General features: G+C 44.1%; 1 protein-coding gene across 3 annotated transcripts in view; it reads left to right on the top strand.

Annotated features, from left to right (window-relative positions):
• RAB27A (RAB27A, member RAS oncogene family) overlaps nt 1–18,358 on the top strand; it is a 175,610-nt gene extending 157,252 nt beyond the window's left edge. For 2 of the 3 annotated variants that reach the window (XM_040342719.1, XM_040342720.1), the window contains 2 exons: nt 12,447–12,570; nt 16,904–18,358. In XM_040342719.1, the coding sequence (XP_040198653.1) occupies nt 12,447–12,570; nt 16,904–17,105 (326 nt within the window). In that variant the 3' untranslated portion in view covers nt 17,106–18,358. The remainder of the gene's footprint in view (nt 1–12,446; nt 12,571–16,903) is intronic. The other variant, XM_040342721.1, reaches the window with a different exon arrangement.
• Nucleotides 18,359–19,155: the final 797 nt, after the last annotated feature.

The following is a 19,155-nucleotide window of genomic DNA, read 5'->3' as shown; positions in this document are numbered from 1 at the left end:
GACTTCCTACACTAAAAAAAAAAAAAAGTCAGCAGACAGTGGCCATGATAGCGGCGGGCGGGCGGAAGAATTTCACCCAGCACACCCCTGCCTCAGATCCCAGACAATTGACAATTTTACATAATAATCGGCCGATGCCGATTTCTTTAAAAAGGCAAATCCAATGACCGCCTAATTTTCTGATTGATGCTGACAACACTGTGTGTCTGCTGTATGGTCGAAACAACTAATCGATTAATCTACAACTAATCGATTATGAAATGAATCGATTACCATTTTCATAATCGATTAATCGGCCAGTAACATAATGGGGTTAAAGTAAAAAAAAAATAGCCCTTTTATAGTACAAAGAGCAAATCTCTACAGTAAATATTACTTTCACTGTCCCTCAGTAAAAAATTAACCCCTTACAGTAGCGATTATTTGCTATTTTTGTACCAATTTTAGTTTTTTTTAACCCCATAATGTTACTAAACATCTCAGGCCTGGGTCACACCTCTGTGCTTTTTGCAGAAACACACTTCGTTCATTTACATGTTTTCACATGATTTTTTCAGCTGCTGTGTATTTGGAAAGGGCAAGGACTTTTTTTTTAACGCAAAACGGTGTCATTTTGTTTTTTTGGTTCAATATACTTCAATGGAGAAGCCACAGAATAACATTTTTGTGGCAATTTGTGTTTTTCTAATCGGCCCAACAACTATTTTTTTTAAGGTTAACAGATTATTCGATCGAAACAATAATCTGCCAATTAATCGATTATGAAAATAATCGTTGGTTGCAGCCCCACTCTGCTGTACTGAAATGCGAAGCAGTGTTGTCAATCCTGACTGGGTTCTGCTCTGCCGGACTACAAAACCCCCCTACCCCTCTATTCATCTTTTTATAACCTGAAGCAAAAGTGTTCTGTAGTTCAGCAGGGCAGCGTACAGCTTGGTATTTCACTATAGTAGAGGCAGCATTGTCAGCTCACTACAGGATGTTGGAGTCCCCTGAATTTCTAGCAGGATCAATTGGCATTTTTCTCTACTTTCTGCCCAGACATGAGGATCTTCACCCTAGAAAGAAAAATACTGTAGCTGCTGACATTTAATGAAAGGATACTTGCTTGTCCAGGGATCCAGCCCTGTCCTCACCCAGGCCGGTTTGTCATCGGTCTTCAGGTCCCCAACGCCAGCATGTTTACTGTGGGAAGCCACAAGGAGTCAGCCTGCTCCCCACTGTGTATATGTGAGCCACACTGCGCTTCGTGAATGATCCTGCAGCAGAGTACAAGTGGGAGTGGGTACCTATCAAAACTAGGTACCCGCTCGCCCCCAAAAATGTTATTGTGCCAAATGTGGTAGGTTTGGGGGGGGAATAAAGTGGAACTTCCCCTTTTGAGGTGAAGTTCCACTTTAAGGGTGGGTTAACATTTGTTTTGTGTGTGTTGGCAGCCCATTCCTTTGAAAAAGGATGCCAATATACCCCATGGTATCGTAACACTACAACACAGGTGCATTGGGGGAGGGGCATTCAATAATAATGGCGCCATGTCACTTCAATGCGTGCATTACCATAACGCAGAAAGTATTCAGCCCAAAAAGGTAATTCATTTTTTGAATGTTGCCAGGTGATTTGTTGGCAGTGCCCACTTCCACTCTGAACTGGAAGGTGGTCCTTTTAGGACCAGTTTTTGTCAGGTCACATTTACCAGATGAAGTGAATGTCTTGCCCAGCAGAGTAAAATTGGCATTCAGACTGGCAAGGAGGACTTTCCAAAAATGTGTTCATCTTTTTTAAAGAATTAAAAAGATATCGTTCTATAAAGTTAACTCTTAGAAGTCCACTAATGTTTGTTTGTATTTTTGTAAATTTTAATATTACAATTACTTAGTTTTGTGTTGCACGTTATGCCATTCTGAAGCTCTCGGAAATGGATTTAAAAGATCTATTAGACGGTTACTCAAGGGTTGCTGCTTCCTTTGCAAGTGCGCCCTCTTGTGGACAAAGGAAGAATTAAACCTTCATACAACAAGCCAACAGTGTTTGGAGAGACATTCGTCCAACCTCAGAGATGCATGTACTTTCTAGTGTCTCGTAAAATTAGTTAATATTGGATAACAGGGAAGGATCAGCCCATTCCAACCCAGAACCCAGCTGTAAAATCTGCAAAAAAGTGCTCAATAGCGTCCCCAGGGCATTCTTAAATGTCCCAATCTTTGCCTGACTCTTTCAGAAAGCTGTTAAATAAAGTACAGGATTGGGTCATTTAACTGTAAACGTTCACAATTCTATATAGAAATGTTGCAGTTGAATTTCTGGACAGACTGATGACTAGACCACCATGGAAATGCAAAACAGAAAATGGTGCAAAGCGGTAAATTATTGGATACACGAATGACTTGCTCTTTTTGCTTCGCTTCACACTATGAATTGCACAGGAACATGCAGCGCATTCCCATGTAATTCACATGCGATTCAGTGCAGTGCTATTTGAGTTCATCCATTTTGAATGGGCTCAAATCGCACTGCATTGCAACAAATGTAGTGCAGCACTACATTTGAAAACGCACTGCATCCAGATTATGTGGTTATAAAATTACCATGCAATCCAGTGCATTTTGTGAGGTCTTTAACTTAACGTTGACACCCGCCGTAGATCGCAAATGCAGTGTGTTTGAACACGGTCCGGGACATGTGTACCTAACACAGGTTTCCTGCACTGCGTTCTAGTGTGAACCTATCTTATTTTTTTCAGTCTGCCCTGCATGCTTCTGATCAATATAAAACTTGCATATGATGGAGGACCTAAATTAGGTTTTCTGTACACCCGTTTTTCTCAACCAGGGCTCCTCCAGAGGCTACTATGGGTTCTTGAGCAGTTAACAATTTCTGCCTTTAAGATAGATGATCACTAACGGTGATCTTTTTATTTGTCTGCAATTCTTCCCATTGACCACAAATCTAGGGATCGTTCTTTCCCCTGACCTTCACACTAATGTTTCATAGGCTGTAGATATAGTAATTATTAGCTGGGGTTCCCTGAGACTGGAAAGTTTACTTTATGGGTTCCTCCATGTTAAAAAGGTTGAGAAAGGCTGTTTGTATAAAATCAGCAAAGAGCAAAAGAACAATAAGTGTATCTAAACTCCAGAACAAAAATGTTATGTATTAAAACTACGAGTCCTTAGATATGGCTGCGTTAAAGTGGATGTAAACCCACTCTCATCAATTATAAACTACTGCCATAGTGTTGAACTATAAGGATATACATGCCTCCTGCATTTATCCTTACCTGTCAAATGTGTCCCCTTTATCAGTTAGAAGCCCCCAAAAACAGATCTCTCAGGATGGAGAGCGGAGAAAGGAGCTGGTATGTCAATTACCAGCCCCTCTCTTTTCTGAACGGGACACAGAGCGTTCGTTATCGATCGCTCGGTGTCCTGTAAAAACTGAGCAGAGTAACCTGTGTGTTACTCTGCTTCAGTTTATGAATGGAGTGGAGCCGCTGTCTTCTCTCCATTCATCTTCTGTGCAGAGAAAAGGACTGGGGAATAAATGTCCTCTGTCCTTTCTCTGTCTCAAATGGGAGATGCCAGGGGTCTCTGTTTAGACCCCTGACATGTCACCAATGCCCCCAACAGGGCTGATAAAAAAAAAAATGTAAAAAAAAAAAAAAGATAAAAAAATGAAATTGGGGGAAAAAAAAGACAGACACCACAAACCCCCCTATACCGACAAGGTCTAGAGCACCAAGACCGCTACCCCGCTGACGCCGTCCACTACCCCGTCTTTCACCAAGTGACCCTGCCAGTAACACATTTCCTGTCCTTGGGTGACCAACATTCATACACTCTTCTGTATCCATGGAGAAGCAGTGTTGTCACCTAGAGAGAGAAAGGGTTTTAGAACTACGAAGCACCTCCCCATTTCATCACCTCCCTAACATAAAGGGGAGGTGTTCAGTAGTACACAGAAGTGAACTGGGAATGGCTAATGACACTGCTTGGGAGTTCAGTGCAGCACAAGCGGAGAGCGCCGGACATTCATTAGGATTTTGGGCAGGATCGACTTTTTTTTTGCACTTTTCTGTAGTATATTTATTAGTCCAAACCAGAGCAAATGTGTCTGTTACTCACGCTTACAATTTATAGTGGTTCTTAACTTTTTTTTGTTTTGTTTTGTTTTTTTACCTTCATGCATTCTCTATATTAATATAATCCTTTCACTTACCTGACCCCTGTATCAATCCAGTGCTGTGCCCGGCGGCAGGTCTTCTCTCCTCTTTCTGCTCTCACAGGTTTTTCTTCAAAGTAGGGGGAGCCATTGGCTTCTGCTGCTGTCGGTCAAATCCTGTGAGGAGGGAGCAGGAGGTGGGGCCAAGCCATGCTGTGTGTGTCTATGGATGCATATGTGCCCCCATAGCAAGCGGCTTCCTATGGTGGCATACACAGAAGAGAAGGAGCGGCGAGCACTGGTGTGGGACACCAGAAGAGGAGACAAGATGAAACACAAACCTGTATATTTTATTAAAAAAAAATTAAAAAAATTAGTCTTTACAAATTCTTTAACATTCTTTCAAATTTTGACCAAAAAAAAAAAGCGAAGCAAAAAGGGTGATGCAAGCAATAGGGTGTTTTCACAGTCCGAGGGTGATGAATGAGTGTGCATGATCCGACTTCTGACCACCATCCTATTATCCAAACAAAACTAATGAGCAGCATTATCTGAAGAATTTACACAGTGATATGGCTGTTAAACTTTAATACTTCTAAAAAGGCCATACACCCACTTTGTAAGCAGAATTTATTTGTACATTCGCTGTAAATGTTTCTACATATAGGGACACTGGCTGTTTTACTTTGCAAACTTTATACGTTGGTACTGTATAAATAAGTTTGACTTTTAATTCCTTTGGTGTCAGGGGCTGAGGATCTGAAAGAGAAAATGGCGTTTGCTGTTGGTACATATTTTAGGTGGTTATTAAAGGGTAAGTTCACCTTTTGGAACATGTGACCTGTTCCACGCATATTTAGGGTGGAACGGGTAACCTGTTCCAACAGCTGCAACCCCTCCCCCTCTTAGTGACAGCAGACGGGCATCTTTTCTGGGCGCCCTCTGTCACGACTTGAAAAAACAATGTGGCCTTTGCGGCTGTTGGCCTGTTGTTTCAATGATATACTAAGGGCACTGTTGAGCGCTCTGGTACTTCATGCATCCTCCTTGTCATTGTTTATCTGCCTGCCTGTACCAGGTACAAGCAAATACATAAACTGACAAGTCTGCAGGAGTCCTGCATGGCACCTGCTGATGGTGGGTGCAATGCTGTACAGCAGGGATCTTCAAACTACGGCCCTCCAGCTGTTGCGGAACTACACATCCCATGTGTAACGGATTATGGACTATTCTGCCTGGACATTGATAATAACTGCAGGACTTGTTACAGTTGGATTTACCACATTGTATTCTGAGCACAAAGGGTTAATTGGACAAGTATCTTTTCATTGCTGGAATGCTAATGTTCCCTTCCCATAGATAATGAACTCTCTTTTGTGTGCAGGTAAACGGCCCCCCTGTGAGGTGTATGCTGATGGGGATTATGTGTGAGTGATAATTGTTTTAAAGGTTAATTGAATTCTATGTGCCTGGCCAGGAAATGTTAAGTGGGGTGAGGTGCCGAAGCGGCTAGAAACTGGCCAAGTGATTAATTCAAGGAGATGTCATTGTTTCAGGGGGTCTGTGTTGAAGCCCCCTACTGGGAAAAGGGGAGGGCGGAAACTGTCATTGTTCTTGTAACAGTTGTAAGCAGATATAAGCAGGTGAAATATGCCAAATAAAGTCAGTCTGCTTGACTCTGCAAACGTAGCCTGTCTCGTTTCTTGGAAGGGCGTTCGATGGGATATACCGGCGGTACCTGCATATCGCAGCTTGCCAGGGAAAAGGACGTCTCCAACGGCCGATACCCCTCACTACCAGTGGGTAGCCGTTACATTGGTTGGCAGTAGTGGGATGGTCCTTTTATCCAAAGAGCAAGTTCTGAATGGAGTCGCAGTACGCCAGGCTGAAAAGATCCACACTGAAAGATCTATTGGAGATTCGTGGTAGGAGCGCCAGCAACAGACCACGGAGGGAGCTGATAGCTGAACTGCTGGAGCTGGACGAAATGGATGGATCCATGGAAGGAACGAAGCCCCTTGCACCGGTCAGCGAAGAAGATGTAATTACTGGGATTGTACAGCGGAGATTATCCTTGTATCCAGAAACGTCCGTGGAACTAATCAACCAGCTGTTCCGGGAAGCAAGGGAAGAAATACAAACGAAGAGGGGACAAGAACTGGAACTGGTAAGAGCGAGACAGCCCATTACACCTGCAGTTCCTACCCCCCCACCCGCTGCTACAGGAAAGAAAATACTGTTCACTGCATTTAAAGCTTTTGTAGAAAGTGAGGAGGAAATCGATGGATATTTGGCGGACTTTGAGAGGCAGTGCTCACTACACCAGGTACCACCAGACCAATGGGTCACTATTTTGTCGGGGAAATTGTCGGGCAAAGCCAACGAAGCCTTTTCGGGCTCTCGCTCCAGAGGATATTTTACAATATCAGCAAGTTAAAAAGGCGCTGCTAACCCGATATGCCGTAACGCCAGAAGCCTACCGCCGGCGCTTCCGGGAGTCCAAGAAGATGGCTGTGGACTCCCACATGGAATGGGCCAACCAGTTACAAAGGGTGGCATCCCTTTGGGTCCAAGGGTGCAAGGCCAACACCGGGGAGGAAGTATTGCAGCTGTTCCTAATGGAACATTTCTTCCAAGACCTGGCCGCAGACATATACAAGACTGGGTACGAGATCGCCGTCCCGCTAACTTAAACGAGGCGGCTCGGCTAGCAGATGAGTACGCGGAGACAAGGAAAGTAAGCCAGGGTACTATGCGGCTGGCTCAGAAGGTAGAACCGCGTACTCCAACCGTCACCCCACGCCCAGAGTTTCGGGCTCCAGTCCCACCACGTCCTCAGGGGCCTAGCAACTACCCCCGGGATTCGCCTAGGGTGACGTGCCATCACTGCAGCGACACGGGACATATTGCTCGTTATTGCCCTTTGAGAGCTACAAATAACAATTGGAGACGCACAACACCCAACACAGAGGGCACTCCATCACGTCCCTCTGCGGCCCACTGCCTGGAGACCGAGGAGGGCCCTGAGGAATGTCTGGGAATTTGGTATGAGGCAGACCCAATACAAGCGGCCTCTCCGGATAACCGTCAGCATCACCGTCAGGAGGTACGAGTGAATGGACAAGTAGCACAAGGCTTAAGAGATTCCGGGACTACTATCACTCTGATTCAAAAACATCTGGTAAAGCCAGAGAACGTGTCCACTCGCACAGTTGCCGTCCGGGTCGCAGGGGGTGCTGTATTTCGCGTACCCACCACCCGTGTGCACTTAGACTGGGGAGCCGGGTCAGGAAAGACCACAGTTGGTATCATGGACAACCTACCTGCCGAGGTGGTGCTGGGCAACGACATTGGCCCTCTGACTTCGGCTTATTTACCTACACCTGCTGCTGCTTGTCCCGGGACCACCCGCGTTGCTGGAATCAACCCGCTTGCTGCTGAGAACCGGGTAAGACTACCTTCCCCGACATGTACTGTAGATCCGGCACAATATCAGTCTAAAATGGGAATGTGACAAGTTGGCCAGTGAGAAATCAGAGATGCAACGACACTATGTCATGTATTATGAGATGTCCCGTGGCTTGAACATTGAAATGCACAAACAGGCGGAAATTGTCAAAAGATTAAATGGGATTTGCATCCAGGTGGTGCCGTATCTGTCCCAAGAGCATCAGCAACAGGTTTTGGGAGCCATTGAGAGAGCAAAGCAAGTGACTGTTCCAGAACTGAATTCTATTATTCACCGTCACCATCAGCTACCGACCTGGTAAGCCAATGGGAAGGCCGACGGACTGTCCAGGCAAACGGAACTTTTACCCTAACAGCAGACCGGACATCCCCAAGTTGATCCGAAAAGGATCAATCCGGGTCTGCCGAAGTGTTCCACAAAAGGGGGGCAGTGTAACGGATTATGGACTATTCTGCCTGGACATTGATAATAACTGCAGGACTTGTTACAGTTGGATTTACCACATTGTATTCTGAGCACAAAGGGTTAATTGGACAAGTATCTTTTCATTGCTGGAATGCTAATGTTCCCTTCGCATAGATAATGAACTCTCTTTTGTGTGCAGGTAAACAGCCCCCCTGTGAGGTGTATGCTGATGGGGATTATGTGTGAGTGATAATTGTTTTAAAGGTTAATTGAATTCTATGTGCCTGGCCAGGAAATGTTAAGTGGGGTGAGGTGCCGAAGCGGCTAGAAACTGGCCAAGTGATTAATTCAAGGAGATGTCATTGTTTCAGGGGGTCTGTGTTGAAGCCCCCTACTGGGAAAAGGGGAGGGCGGAAACTGTCATTGTTCTTGTAACAGTTGTAAGCAGATATAAGCAGGTGAAATATGCCAAATAAAGTCAGTCTGCTTGACTCTGCAAACGTAGCCTGTCTCGTTTCTTGGAAGGGCGTTCGATGGGATATACCGGCGGTACCTGCATATCGCAGCTTGCCAGGGAAAAGGACGTCTCCAACGGCCGATACCCCTCACTACCAGTGGGTAGCCGTTACACCATGAGACATTGTAAAACTCTGACATTCACAGACATGAGTAAGCATGATGGGAATTGTAGTTCTTGAACAACTGGAGGGCCATAGTTTGAAGACCTCTGCTGTACAGGTTCCAAATAAAAATAAATAAAAAATACATTTTTTTTTTTACCTGCAATAAGATGTGAATTTTTTTTTTTGTTATTTAACCACTTAAGCCCCGGACCAATATGCAGCCTAAAGACCCAAGGTGTTTTTACAGTTCGGGACTGCGTCGCTTTAACAGACAATTGCGCGGTCGTGCGACGTGGCTCCCAAACAAAATTGGCGTCCTTTTTTCCCCACAAATAGAGCTTTCTTTTGGTGGTATTTGATCACATCTGCGGTTTTTAGTTTTTGCGCTATAAACAAAAATAGAGCGACAATTTTGAAAAAAAAGCAATATTTTTTACTTTTTGCTGTAATAAATATCCCCCAAAAACATATATAAAAACATTTTTTTTCCTCAGTTTAGGCCGATACGTATTCTTCTACCTATTTTTAGTAAAAAAAATCGCAATAAGCGTTTATCGATTGGTTTGCGCAAAATTTATAGTGTTTACAAAATAGGGGATAGTTTTATTGCATTTTTTTTTTTTTTTTTTTTTACTACTAATGGCGGCGATCAGCAATTTTTTTTGTGACTGCGACATTATGGCGGACACTTCGGACAATTTTGACACATTTTTGGGACCATTGTCATTTTCACAGCAAAAAATGCATTTAAATTGCATTCTTTATTGTGAAAATGACAGTTGCAGTTTGGGAGTTAACCACAGGTGGCGCTGTAGGAGTTAGGGTGCACCTAGTATGTGTTTACAACTGTTTGGGGGTGTGGCTGTAGGAATGACGTCATCGATCGTGTCTTCCCTATAAAGGGAATGACGCGATCGATGCGCCGCCATAGTGAAGGACGGGGAAGCCGTGTTTACACACGGCTCTCCTCGTTCTTCAGCTCCGGGGGGGGGGGGATCGCGACGGAGCGGCTATAAACAAATAGCCGCGCCGTGGTCCCGGATCGCTCCCCGAGCGGACCCGACCTCCGCATGTAGCGGGGGGGGTCCCGATCGGACCCCCCACCCGCTAATAGGCGAGGACGTACGTGTACGCCCATGTGCCTGTACGTGCCATATTGTGGACGTATATGTACATGCGGGGGTCGGGAACTGGTTAAAGGTGAACTAGTTTTTTTAAAGATACTTTTGTTGTTGTTAAATGTAGAGATGTGTATATAAGCTACAGAGGCCTCTTAAAGTGGAGGTTCACCTGAAAAGTTAATTTTTAACCTTGGATTGATGCTCATTTTGTCAAGGGGAATTGGGTAGTTTTTTTAAAATCGAAGCAGTACTTACCGTTTTAGAGAGCGATCTTCTCCGCCACTTCCGGGTATGGGCTGTGGGACTGGGCGTTCCTATTTGATAGGCTTCCGACAGGCTTCCGACGGTCGCATACATCGCGTCACGATTTTCCGAAAGTAGCCGAACGTCGGTGCGCAGGCGCCGTATAGAGCCGCACCGACGTTCGGGTTCTTTCGGCTACTCGTGACGCGATGTATGCGACCGTCGGAAGCCTGTCGGAAGACTGTCAATCAAATAGGAACGCCCAGTCCCGAAGACCATACCCGGAAGCGGCGGAGAAGATCGCTCTCTAAAACGGTAAGTACGGCTTCGATTTTAAAAAAACTACCCGATTCCCCTTGACAAAATGAGCATCAATCTAAGGTTAAAAAAAAAAATTCGGGTCAACTCCCGCTTTAACTGATGTCAGTGACATAGGGAAGGCTCTGATTTTGAAACTGTCAGCTGGCTGATAGACTTGCATTGTGAAAAGGAATAGTAAAGCACAACCATTGTGTTGTACTGCAAATTAGGAGACATTGGGGTTTATTTACTAAAGGCAAATCCTCTGTGCACTTGGAAAAGGAACACTTGGAATTGCGCTATATAAATAAAAGAAATGGCAAAAACAAAAGACAATTTAAAGGGTGATACACCAAAGTCCCATCAATCACAAAGTGAATTATCCATCCCCAGAATGGTGTGTGATCACAAGTGATAGAGCCTCCACCTCTCAGATTGGCTGCTTACCAACTAGTAGTGACCTCCTGTTACGGAAGGTCTCTCTTGCTTGTGACTTTAAACCCAGCCAAGGCCTCTGTCTGTTGAAGGAGAATTGGGCTGAAGGGAATGGTGCTCGCCACTCATGGAGACGCTCGGTCACATTAATCCCCAAAAAAAGATAAAGCTTTTATAGCATAAAATCTTCTAGGCTTTTTATTAGAAAAATAAAGGTTGCACTTACAGCATGTAGCATAAAACAGGCATGAATAAAAGCCGGCCAGTTCTGTGTAACAGCCTTGTCCTTCCGGGACCTGCGTAAACGCGGTGACATCAGCACATCCCTCCTCCCATCGAACCTGATCATCTTGGTCTTGCTGCGGCTAGGTAAGGCCGCCTACCCTGTTCATTATAATGACCAGTCCCTCAGATCCCTCCACTGGTTGCCCGTAAAAGATCGAATTACGTTTAAGGCTCTCTGCCTGACGCACAAATGTGTACAAGGAAGTGTGCCCCAATATCTATGTGAAAAATTAAAATGTCACAACCCAAATCGCGTCCTCTGATCGACCCAACCAAAATCTACTCCAAATACCCAAGGCCCGCTACAACTCCAAAGGAGAACGAAGATTTGCAGTCCAAGGACCTGGACTGTGGAACGCTTTACCAACCAGAATCCAAATGGAGGGGAATCGCCAGGCCTTCAGAAAAAAAATCAAAACCCACCATACAAAGCGCCTTGAGGCGATTCAGTTCGCATGTGTAGCGCTATACAAGTTTTTCACTCACTCACTCAGTCATTGACGGCCGTGGCTATTTGTGGCTTTCTGCACAGCCAGCAATTGCCTGCAGTGATCGCTGCTGGATACACACACATTGCGTCCAGCAGAGATCACCACAAGTATTCGCCGGCTATGCAGAGAGTAGCGAATAGCTGTGGCTCCCTGCAAACCCGTCATTTTAGTTAACGGGGCCTGCGGCAAGAATCAGGAGATTTCTGCCGCTTCTCAACGGCCTAAATCACTGGTGTGAAATGTAGCCTATGTAGTCCATATTTCCATCACACACGTTCCTGGAATGAGCTCTTGAGGTACTGGGTGCTGTAGCAACTGCCAGCTGTATACTGGAACCTGTGTGATGAGTAGAAGGCAACAGTACCACTCCTGTACTGCTCTCTGAAAATCAATCTAGCACAGGTCGCTTTTTGAAGACTGCTGTAGGTGTAAAAAAGCCCTAAGGCCCCTTTCACACTGGGGCGGGAGGCTATACCGTCAGGATTGCCGCGGGATTCGGCCACTAGTGTTGCGGTATTAACCCCCGCTAGTGGACAATAAAGGGTTAATACCGCTTGCAATGCGCCTCTGCAGAGGCGCATTGCGGGCGGTATTACCGCGGTTTCCCATTGTTTTAAATGGGAAGGAGCAGTATACATACCGCTCCTCTCACCGCTCCAAAGATGCTGCTTGCAGGAGATTTTTTTCTCTCCTGCCAGTGTGAAAGCCCTCAGGCTTTCACATTGAGAAGGCTGGGCAGGAGTTTTTCAGGCAGTATTTAGGCGCTATTTTTAGTGCTGTACCGCCTGAAAAACTCCTCAGTGTGAAAGGGGCCTAAGAGCCCTGACATAAAAAATGTAACTTAAATATCAGCTGAATTGTTGGATTCCTTTGTTCATAAACTGTGGGATAACACATGACTTATTTTTCTTTTTAGGTCAGCTGCAGATCCACGCGTATTGTGAGAACCCAGACATTGTGATGTGCGGGAATAAATGTGATCTGGAAGATCAGAGAGCTGTAAAGGAAGAGGAGGCCAAAGAGTTTGCAGAGAAATATGGGTGAGCAGTTCTTTCCTCGTATTGTTACAGCTGATAGACGGCGCAACTGTACACTATGACTCATCTGAGCAGACCACAGGATGCAATAAACACTATATATACTTTCTATGAATGGTTCTTTAAGATTATTAAGCTCTTCGTAAGACCTTGATACTAAATGACAGCACTGCATGTGTTGGCATAAGTGGAAAAAAGGATACAACGGGGTTGGTTTACTAAAGGCAAATGGACTGTTCAGTTTGCTAGGGAATTTTTCCTGAGCTTAGTGAATGAGGTGAAGCTCTGCTGACCATCATCCAATCGTGCGCAAGCAAAAATATTGTGCGTTTATTTTTGTTTTTCTTGCACGCGATTGGGTTTTCTTTGCAAAGTGAATTTTCACCACTTTTTCTTGCCTGGAACTGCCTGTTTGCCTTTAATAAATCAAATTCATTGTGTATCCAAAAATGTTTTTCACACACTGATCATCACCCTAATAGCTCTAATACACCATAATAAAATAAACCTATATTGCATAAACACGTGTACCCTTTAGGTATGCAAATTTTTACATTCTTGCATTGTTTTAGCATGGACCCATATAAGTACAGTGCCTTGAAAAAGTATTCACAAATGGAAGGAAAAAGATGTATGGTTTCTACAAATATCTGAAAAGAGTGGCGTACATTTGTATTTATTCCCTTTACTCTGATACCCCTAACGAAAATCTAGTGCAGTGTTTCCCAACTCCAGTCCTTAAGGTACACCAACAGGTCATGTTTTTAGGATTTCCCTCAGATGAAACGGCTGTGGTAATTACTAAGGCTGGGTTCACACTACTACACTACTTTCATCCTACTTTGCTCTGCTACATTGGTCCTACATCCATCCTACTTTCATGAACAGGATACTACTTTGGTCCGACTTCAATGATATTCAATGGGCCTGAAGTAGGATCAATGTAGGACCAAAAGTAGTACAGGGAGCATTTTCAAAGTCGGACCGACTTGTGTAGGACGCTACAAGACGCTCTCATAGGGAAACATTGAACACAGAGCAAAGTAGGATGAAAGTAGTGTAGTAGTGTGAACCCAGCCTTAGGCAGTGAAACTGATCAAATCACCTCTGCAAAATAATGGAAAGCCTGAAAACATGACCTGTTGGTGTGCCTTGAGGACTGGAGTTGGGAAACACTGATCTAGTGGAACCAATTGCCTTCAGCAACAACACACAGGTGGATTCTAATTGGTAAATAGCGTCCACCTGTGTGTAATTTATTCTTCGTATAAATACAGCTGTTCTGTGAAGCCCTCAGATGTTTGTTAGAGAACCTTGGTGAACAAACGGCATCGTGAAGACCAAGGGACACACCAGACAGGTCAAGGATAAAGTTATGGAGAAGATTAAAGGTTGTAAAAAAAAAATCCCCAAGCTTTGAACATCTCACTGAGCACTGTTCAATCCATCATGAGAAAATGGAAAGAGTATGGCACAACTGAAAACCTACCAAGACATGGCTGGCCACCTAAACGGACAGGCCGGGTATGGAGAACATTAATCAGAGAAGCGGCCAAGAGGCCCATGGTAACTCTGGAGGAACAGCAGAGATCCACAGCTCAGGTGGGAGAATCTGTCCATAGGACAACTATTGGTCGTGCTCTCCACAAATCTGGCCTCCTTTATGAAAGAGCGGCAAAAGAAGAAAGCCATTGTGGAAAGAAAGCCATAAGAACTCCTGTTTTGCAGTTTGCGAGAAGCCATGTGGGGGGACACAGCAAATGTGTGGAAAAAGATGCTCTGGTCAGATGAAACCAAAATCTAACTTTTGGTCTAAAAGCTAAATGCTATGTGTGGCAGAAAATTTACACTGCTCATCACCTTGAACACACCATCCCTACTGTGAAGCATGATGGTGGCAGCAGCATGTTGTGGGGATGCTTTTCTTCAGCAGTGACAGGGAAGCTGGTCAGAGTTGATGGGAAGATGGATGGAGCCAAATACAGGGCAATCTTGGAAGAAGCCCTGTTAGAGTATGCAAAAGACTTGAGACTTCCAGCAGGACAACGGCCCTAAACATACAGCCAGAGCTACAATGGAATGGTTTAGCTCAAAGCATATCCATGTGTTAGAATGGCCCAGTCAATGTCCAGACATAAATTCAATTGAGAATCTGTGGCAAGACTTGAAAACTGCTGTTCAGATGCTCTCCAATCCATCCAATCTGACAGAGCTTGAGCTATTTTGCAAAGAAGAATGGGCAAAAATGTCACTCTGTCCAAAGCTGGTAGAGACATCCCCAAAAAGACTTGCAGGCTGCAAGGTGGTTCTACAAAGTATTGACTCATACAAATGCAAGGTGGTTCTACAAAGTATTGACAAATGCACGCCAAACTTTTCACATATTTAGCTGTAAAAAAATAGAAAATCATTTATCATTTTCTTTCCACTTCACAATTATGCGCCACTTTGTGTTGGTCTATCACATAAAATCTAGAATAGAATACTTTTTCATGGCACTGTATGTATGTGCCATACCCCTGGGATTCCAGTGGAAGCTGGAAATCTCTATTCACACTGGTAGTAATTAAGACGAACTCTGAGTTAGGCCCCTTTAACACTTGTGCGACTTGTCTTGGGACTGCAAAGTCACATGACAAGTCGTACCCCATAATTTCCAATGAGTACCATTCATATCTGTGCAACTTTAAAGTAGTCCCTGTACTACTTTGGTCCGACTTTGATGCGCGTTGAGGTCCATATACCTCAAGTTTACACAGGCATTCCCCATGTTGCGTCTAAATCACGGCAAAATAGCGTGACTTGGAAGTCGTGGTAGTGTGAATGGGGCCTTAGTTTGCAGAGAGATACCACTGCTTGAGTTTTCTATATCTGCTGGGAGGCTGTTAGTATTTTAGAATTTCCAGCACAAGGCTTGTGGTAGCTAGGACACTAGCGGCCGCTTGCTTCATAGCAACTGTTAACTTATCCCCAGGCCACATTCAGCTGTCTGTAGTGAGATTCCCCAGCCCACAACTAAAGGTAAGCAAAGGGACAGGGATGCTGGATCACATCATTATACAAATATGGCAATATTTGGGTAATGACATCAGCCAGCTGACTTGCCCCTTTATTTTTACCTGCTGCTGGGGGCTAGACATGCCATAAGAATGAAGTGTGGTATACACAGGGCTTTTTTTCAGGGGGAACTTGGTGGAACTCAGTTCCACCACCTCTGGCACAGACCCTTTGGTGCCTGCTCACCACAGTCTCTTGTAAACACAGAAGTCCAATTTCTGTGTTTACAAGTGACAGTTCTGCACTCTGTGTGTAACCCCCATAATGTCTGCACTCTGTATTTAATGCAATCCTGGCATTTAATGCCCCTTTAAGACCCTTCTACTGTTTGTGAAATCTGACCACACCCACTATTTGATGTGATTTGGAGGATTTGTGTGGGGGATGGGTTTTGGGGGGTCATGGTTGAGTTCCAGCACCTATTATTTGAGAAAAAAAGCCCTGGGTATACATATTCCAGCCTCTGTGCAGCCCCCTCCATGTGACAGATTCATGTACCTGTTCCATCAGGGTACATGAATGTCACTTGCAAAGACATTTGAAGAGCGAGGGAATTGTAAAGCGTATCTGACACTCTATGAATTTCCCAGATTGAGTCAACATGGCATACAGGTAATGATCATTTTCTGAAGCGGAAGTAATGGCAGCCTTCAAGCTTTTTGTGCACTGGTTTACTTTTAAAGGAGAGGTGCAGGATATAAAAACCCCCAAAAAACAAATGTACTCGCCTATGTGGGTGTAGCATGATTCTGATGCTGCAGCAGTCATTCGCCGGTTCCAAGAGCGAGAACTTGACTGATCATGTGCTTGCGGATCACTCAGTTGTCAGTCTTCACTGAGCAGAGAGCGGTGATCGTCAGCCACCACGCTTTGCTCTGCCCCTCCAGCGCTCACTGGAGCACTGGGCTGTGGAGGGTTAGGAGCAGCAGGCACGGGCTCTCTGCAGCATGCTGAGAACCTGAGCCAGCTGCTAGTCGGGCATCTGAGTGGATCCTGACATTATTGTTGGGATCCTTGAAAAGCTTGGAGTGGCTCTGTGACGGGTCACTGGAGTGCAGAAATAAGTGCATTCCTGTGACCCACAGGAGCAGTAAAGCCAAAAAAAGCTTTGGCCATACTTCTCCTTTTTAAGGGTTTATAAGTATAAAGTCGTTACTCCATGCTCTGTGCCTTTTAGTAAACCCCTCTACGAATTTTAGAAGTCTTTCCAAAGCAAATGTATATCATATGTCCCCTTTAGCTCAGTCTCTGTAAAATCTTTCTTTTTGTGTCCTTCCAGAATCCCTTACTTTGAGACAAGTGCTGCAGATGGAACCAATGTCAATAAGGCGGTGGAGACTTTATTGGATCTGATCATGAAACGCATGGAACGGTGTGTGGACAAGTCTTGGATACCCCAAGGGGTGGTACGGTCCAATGGCCACAGCTCTACTGAGCGGTTAACTGATGAGGACAAAGAAAAAGGCAAATGCGGCTGTTGAGACCACCCCTTTCCCCTCCCCCTTTTCCCAAAATCAGTAACGCTGTTGCTGTTCTGAGGTCATGATTGCTAAAATACATTCAAGTTTATATTTAGCAGGCAATGTGTTCTGTTCATGTCATCACTTCAGAACTTAAAGTGCATGTCCAGCTTAAACCTTTTTTCCTTTAAGTTTTGGTAAGAGTGGGGAAGGATCAGAACTTCTGTTGTGTTATTTCTGCTATTTGGGTTCTGTTGGAGATCCCTTTACTCATTATCAGAGTCACAACGGTTCCACCAGGCAGAGACTGAAGGAGAATCTGCAACAGGGATATACAGGTTGCAAAAAAAGTTTTATAGGGGGTTTTAGCCTTCCCCCTAAAACACTAAAAGAAAATTCTGAATGTCTTGCTATTGCAGATTTCCTATCTTCTTGTTTGTTGAAACTGTTGTCCACAGGGGCAGCAAGTGAATGTAAGGATCTCCAGTGGATCAGCAGATGGCAGTAAAAATCTACAGGGGTTCTACTCCTTTCCCAGCATATCCAGAACCCAAAAAAAGTTTTGACTAGGCATTCACATTGATTTTGCTTTCTTCTAGTTTCTGCAAGGTGCACTATGGCTTTATTTGCAAGCACAAGACTTTCTGAAGCCTTGTTGCCCCTGGCTGCGTTAGAATTTATATTAAATGTGGCATCTTTTATAAGACGGCATTCCTACTCTTGTCTCGTAGTTTACGCTTTTTTCCTACATGACTTACATCAGCCCCTTTTATAACTGTGCATGGCTGTTAATGCATAAATTATATATGCGATTTCTTATGTTTCAACAGGAATTTAGGGCAGAGTAAAAACCAGCAAAAATTCTTCAGGGCTGGTGCTAAGCGGTGACTTTGTATGTGCTTTATGGGACCCTTTTGGACAGAGACAGTTCCACATTGGTCCTGGTGAGACATGCTACCACACAAGAGCTCATTAAAAGCTGGGTTGGAAGTACTCCACTTGTTCAATGAATCGCAATACCTGTTATTTCCTACTCCTCTTTTGGTGTTAAATTGGTTGGGGGCTTCTTCTGTTCCTTTCTTTTTACATTGATTGATTTGAATATACATGTAGATGCTAATCCTAGTTGTATGTTTTGCTGAAATGTCAACCTTCCTGCATGCAATCCTACATACAAACAAAACGATTGGAACTAAGCGAATGTACTTGAATTTTTTTAAAACTCTGTTTTGTAATGTGGTTTATATAAAGATCTTGAACTTGCATTTATACTACTTTTAAAGTTGCCGGTTTTTTTATTTGTAGATTCAAGTTCCCTATCGTGTTAAAAGATAGGGCAGAGATGTAGACCAGTAAAAAATGAAATACATTAATAATTGCCTCTTTATAATGAGCGTTCAATTTTCAGCGAGTAAATGTTGTACACAATGCTAATTTGGAACATTGTTATACCTTGTTTCTTAAACTTTAGTATTAAAATAAGCGCTAGCCAATACAAATATTTCAAGCCAGATAATCCTGGTAGCCATTTTTGTCCCTAGTTATATCGTTTGTCAAGGGTTGTAGCCAGATGAGAACTAGGAAGACTCTTACAAATGAACTGCACACAATAATTAAATCCAGATACATTCTGTGTACATTACATTCCATAAATGTTCTACATTGATACATTTATGACATTAATTGACTGCAGGTGTTCTGTCAAGTTCTCCAACCTGTCAGAAACTCCAAACGCTTAACTTCCAGTTTATTTAAAACCAGCAGTAATTGGGGTTTCTGACAAATTGGTGGTTGGACACCGGCAACCGAATAGAGTCCGGTGCAGGATATTATGAGTTCCAATACTAGCCAGCAAAACTTTGTCCTCGTTAGCCGCTGTGCTGTCAAAACAGCTCAGTCTTCCTGTACTGGACTATTCGGTTGGTGTTGTGTCCAACCACCAAGTCGTCAAAATCTCCTATTTCTAAGGTTTTAAATAAACCAGAAGCGACGTGGTTGGAGTTTTTTGATGGGTTGGAGATAGTGACAGAACACAAGCCTATCAATAAATTCATCACATGACACTAGTTTC

The sequence above is a fragment of the Rana temporaria genome, chromosome 3 (assembly GCF_905171775.1).
Source record: "Rana temporaria chromosome 3, aRanTem1.1, whole genome shotgun sequence".
NCBI classification, from domain to species: Eukaryota; Metazoa; Chordata; class Amphibia; order Anura; family Ranidae; genus Rana; species Rana temporaria.
Note: the sequence above shows the minus strand (reverse complement) of the source record. Positions and strands in the feature narration are given on the sequence as shown.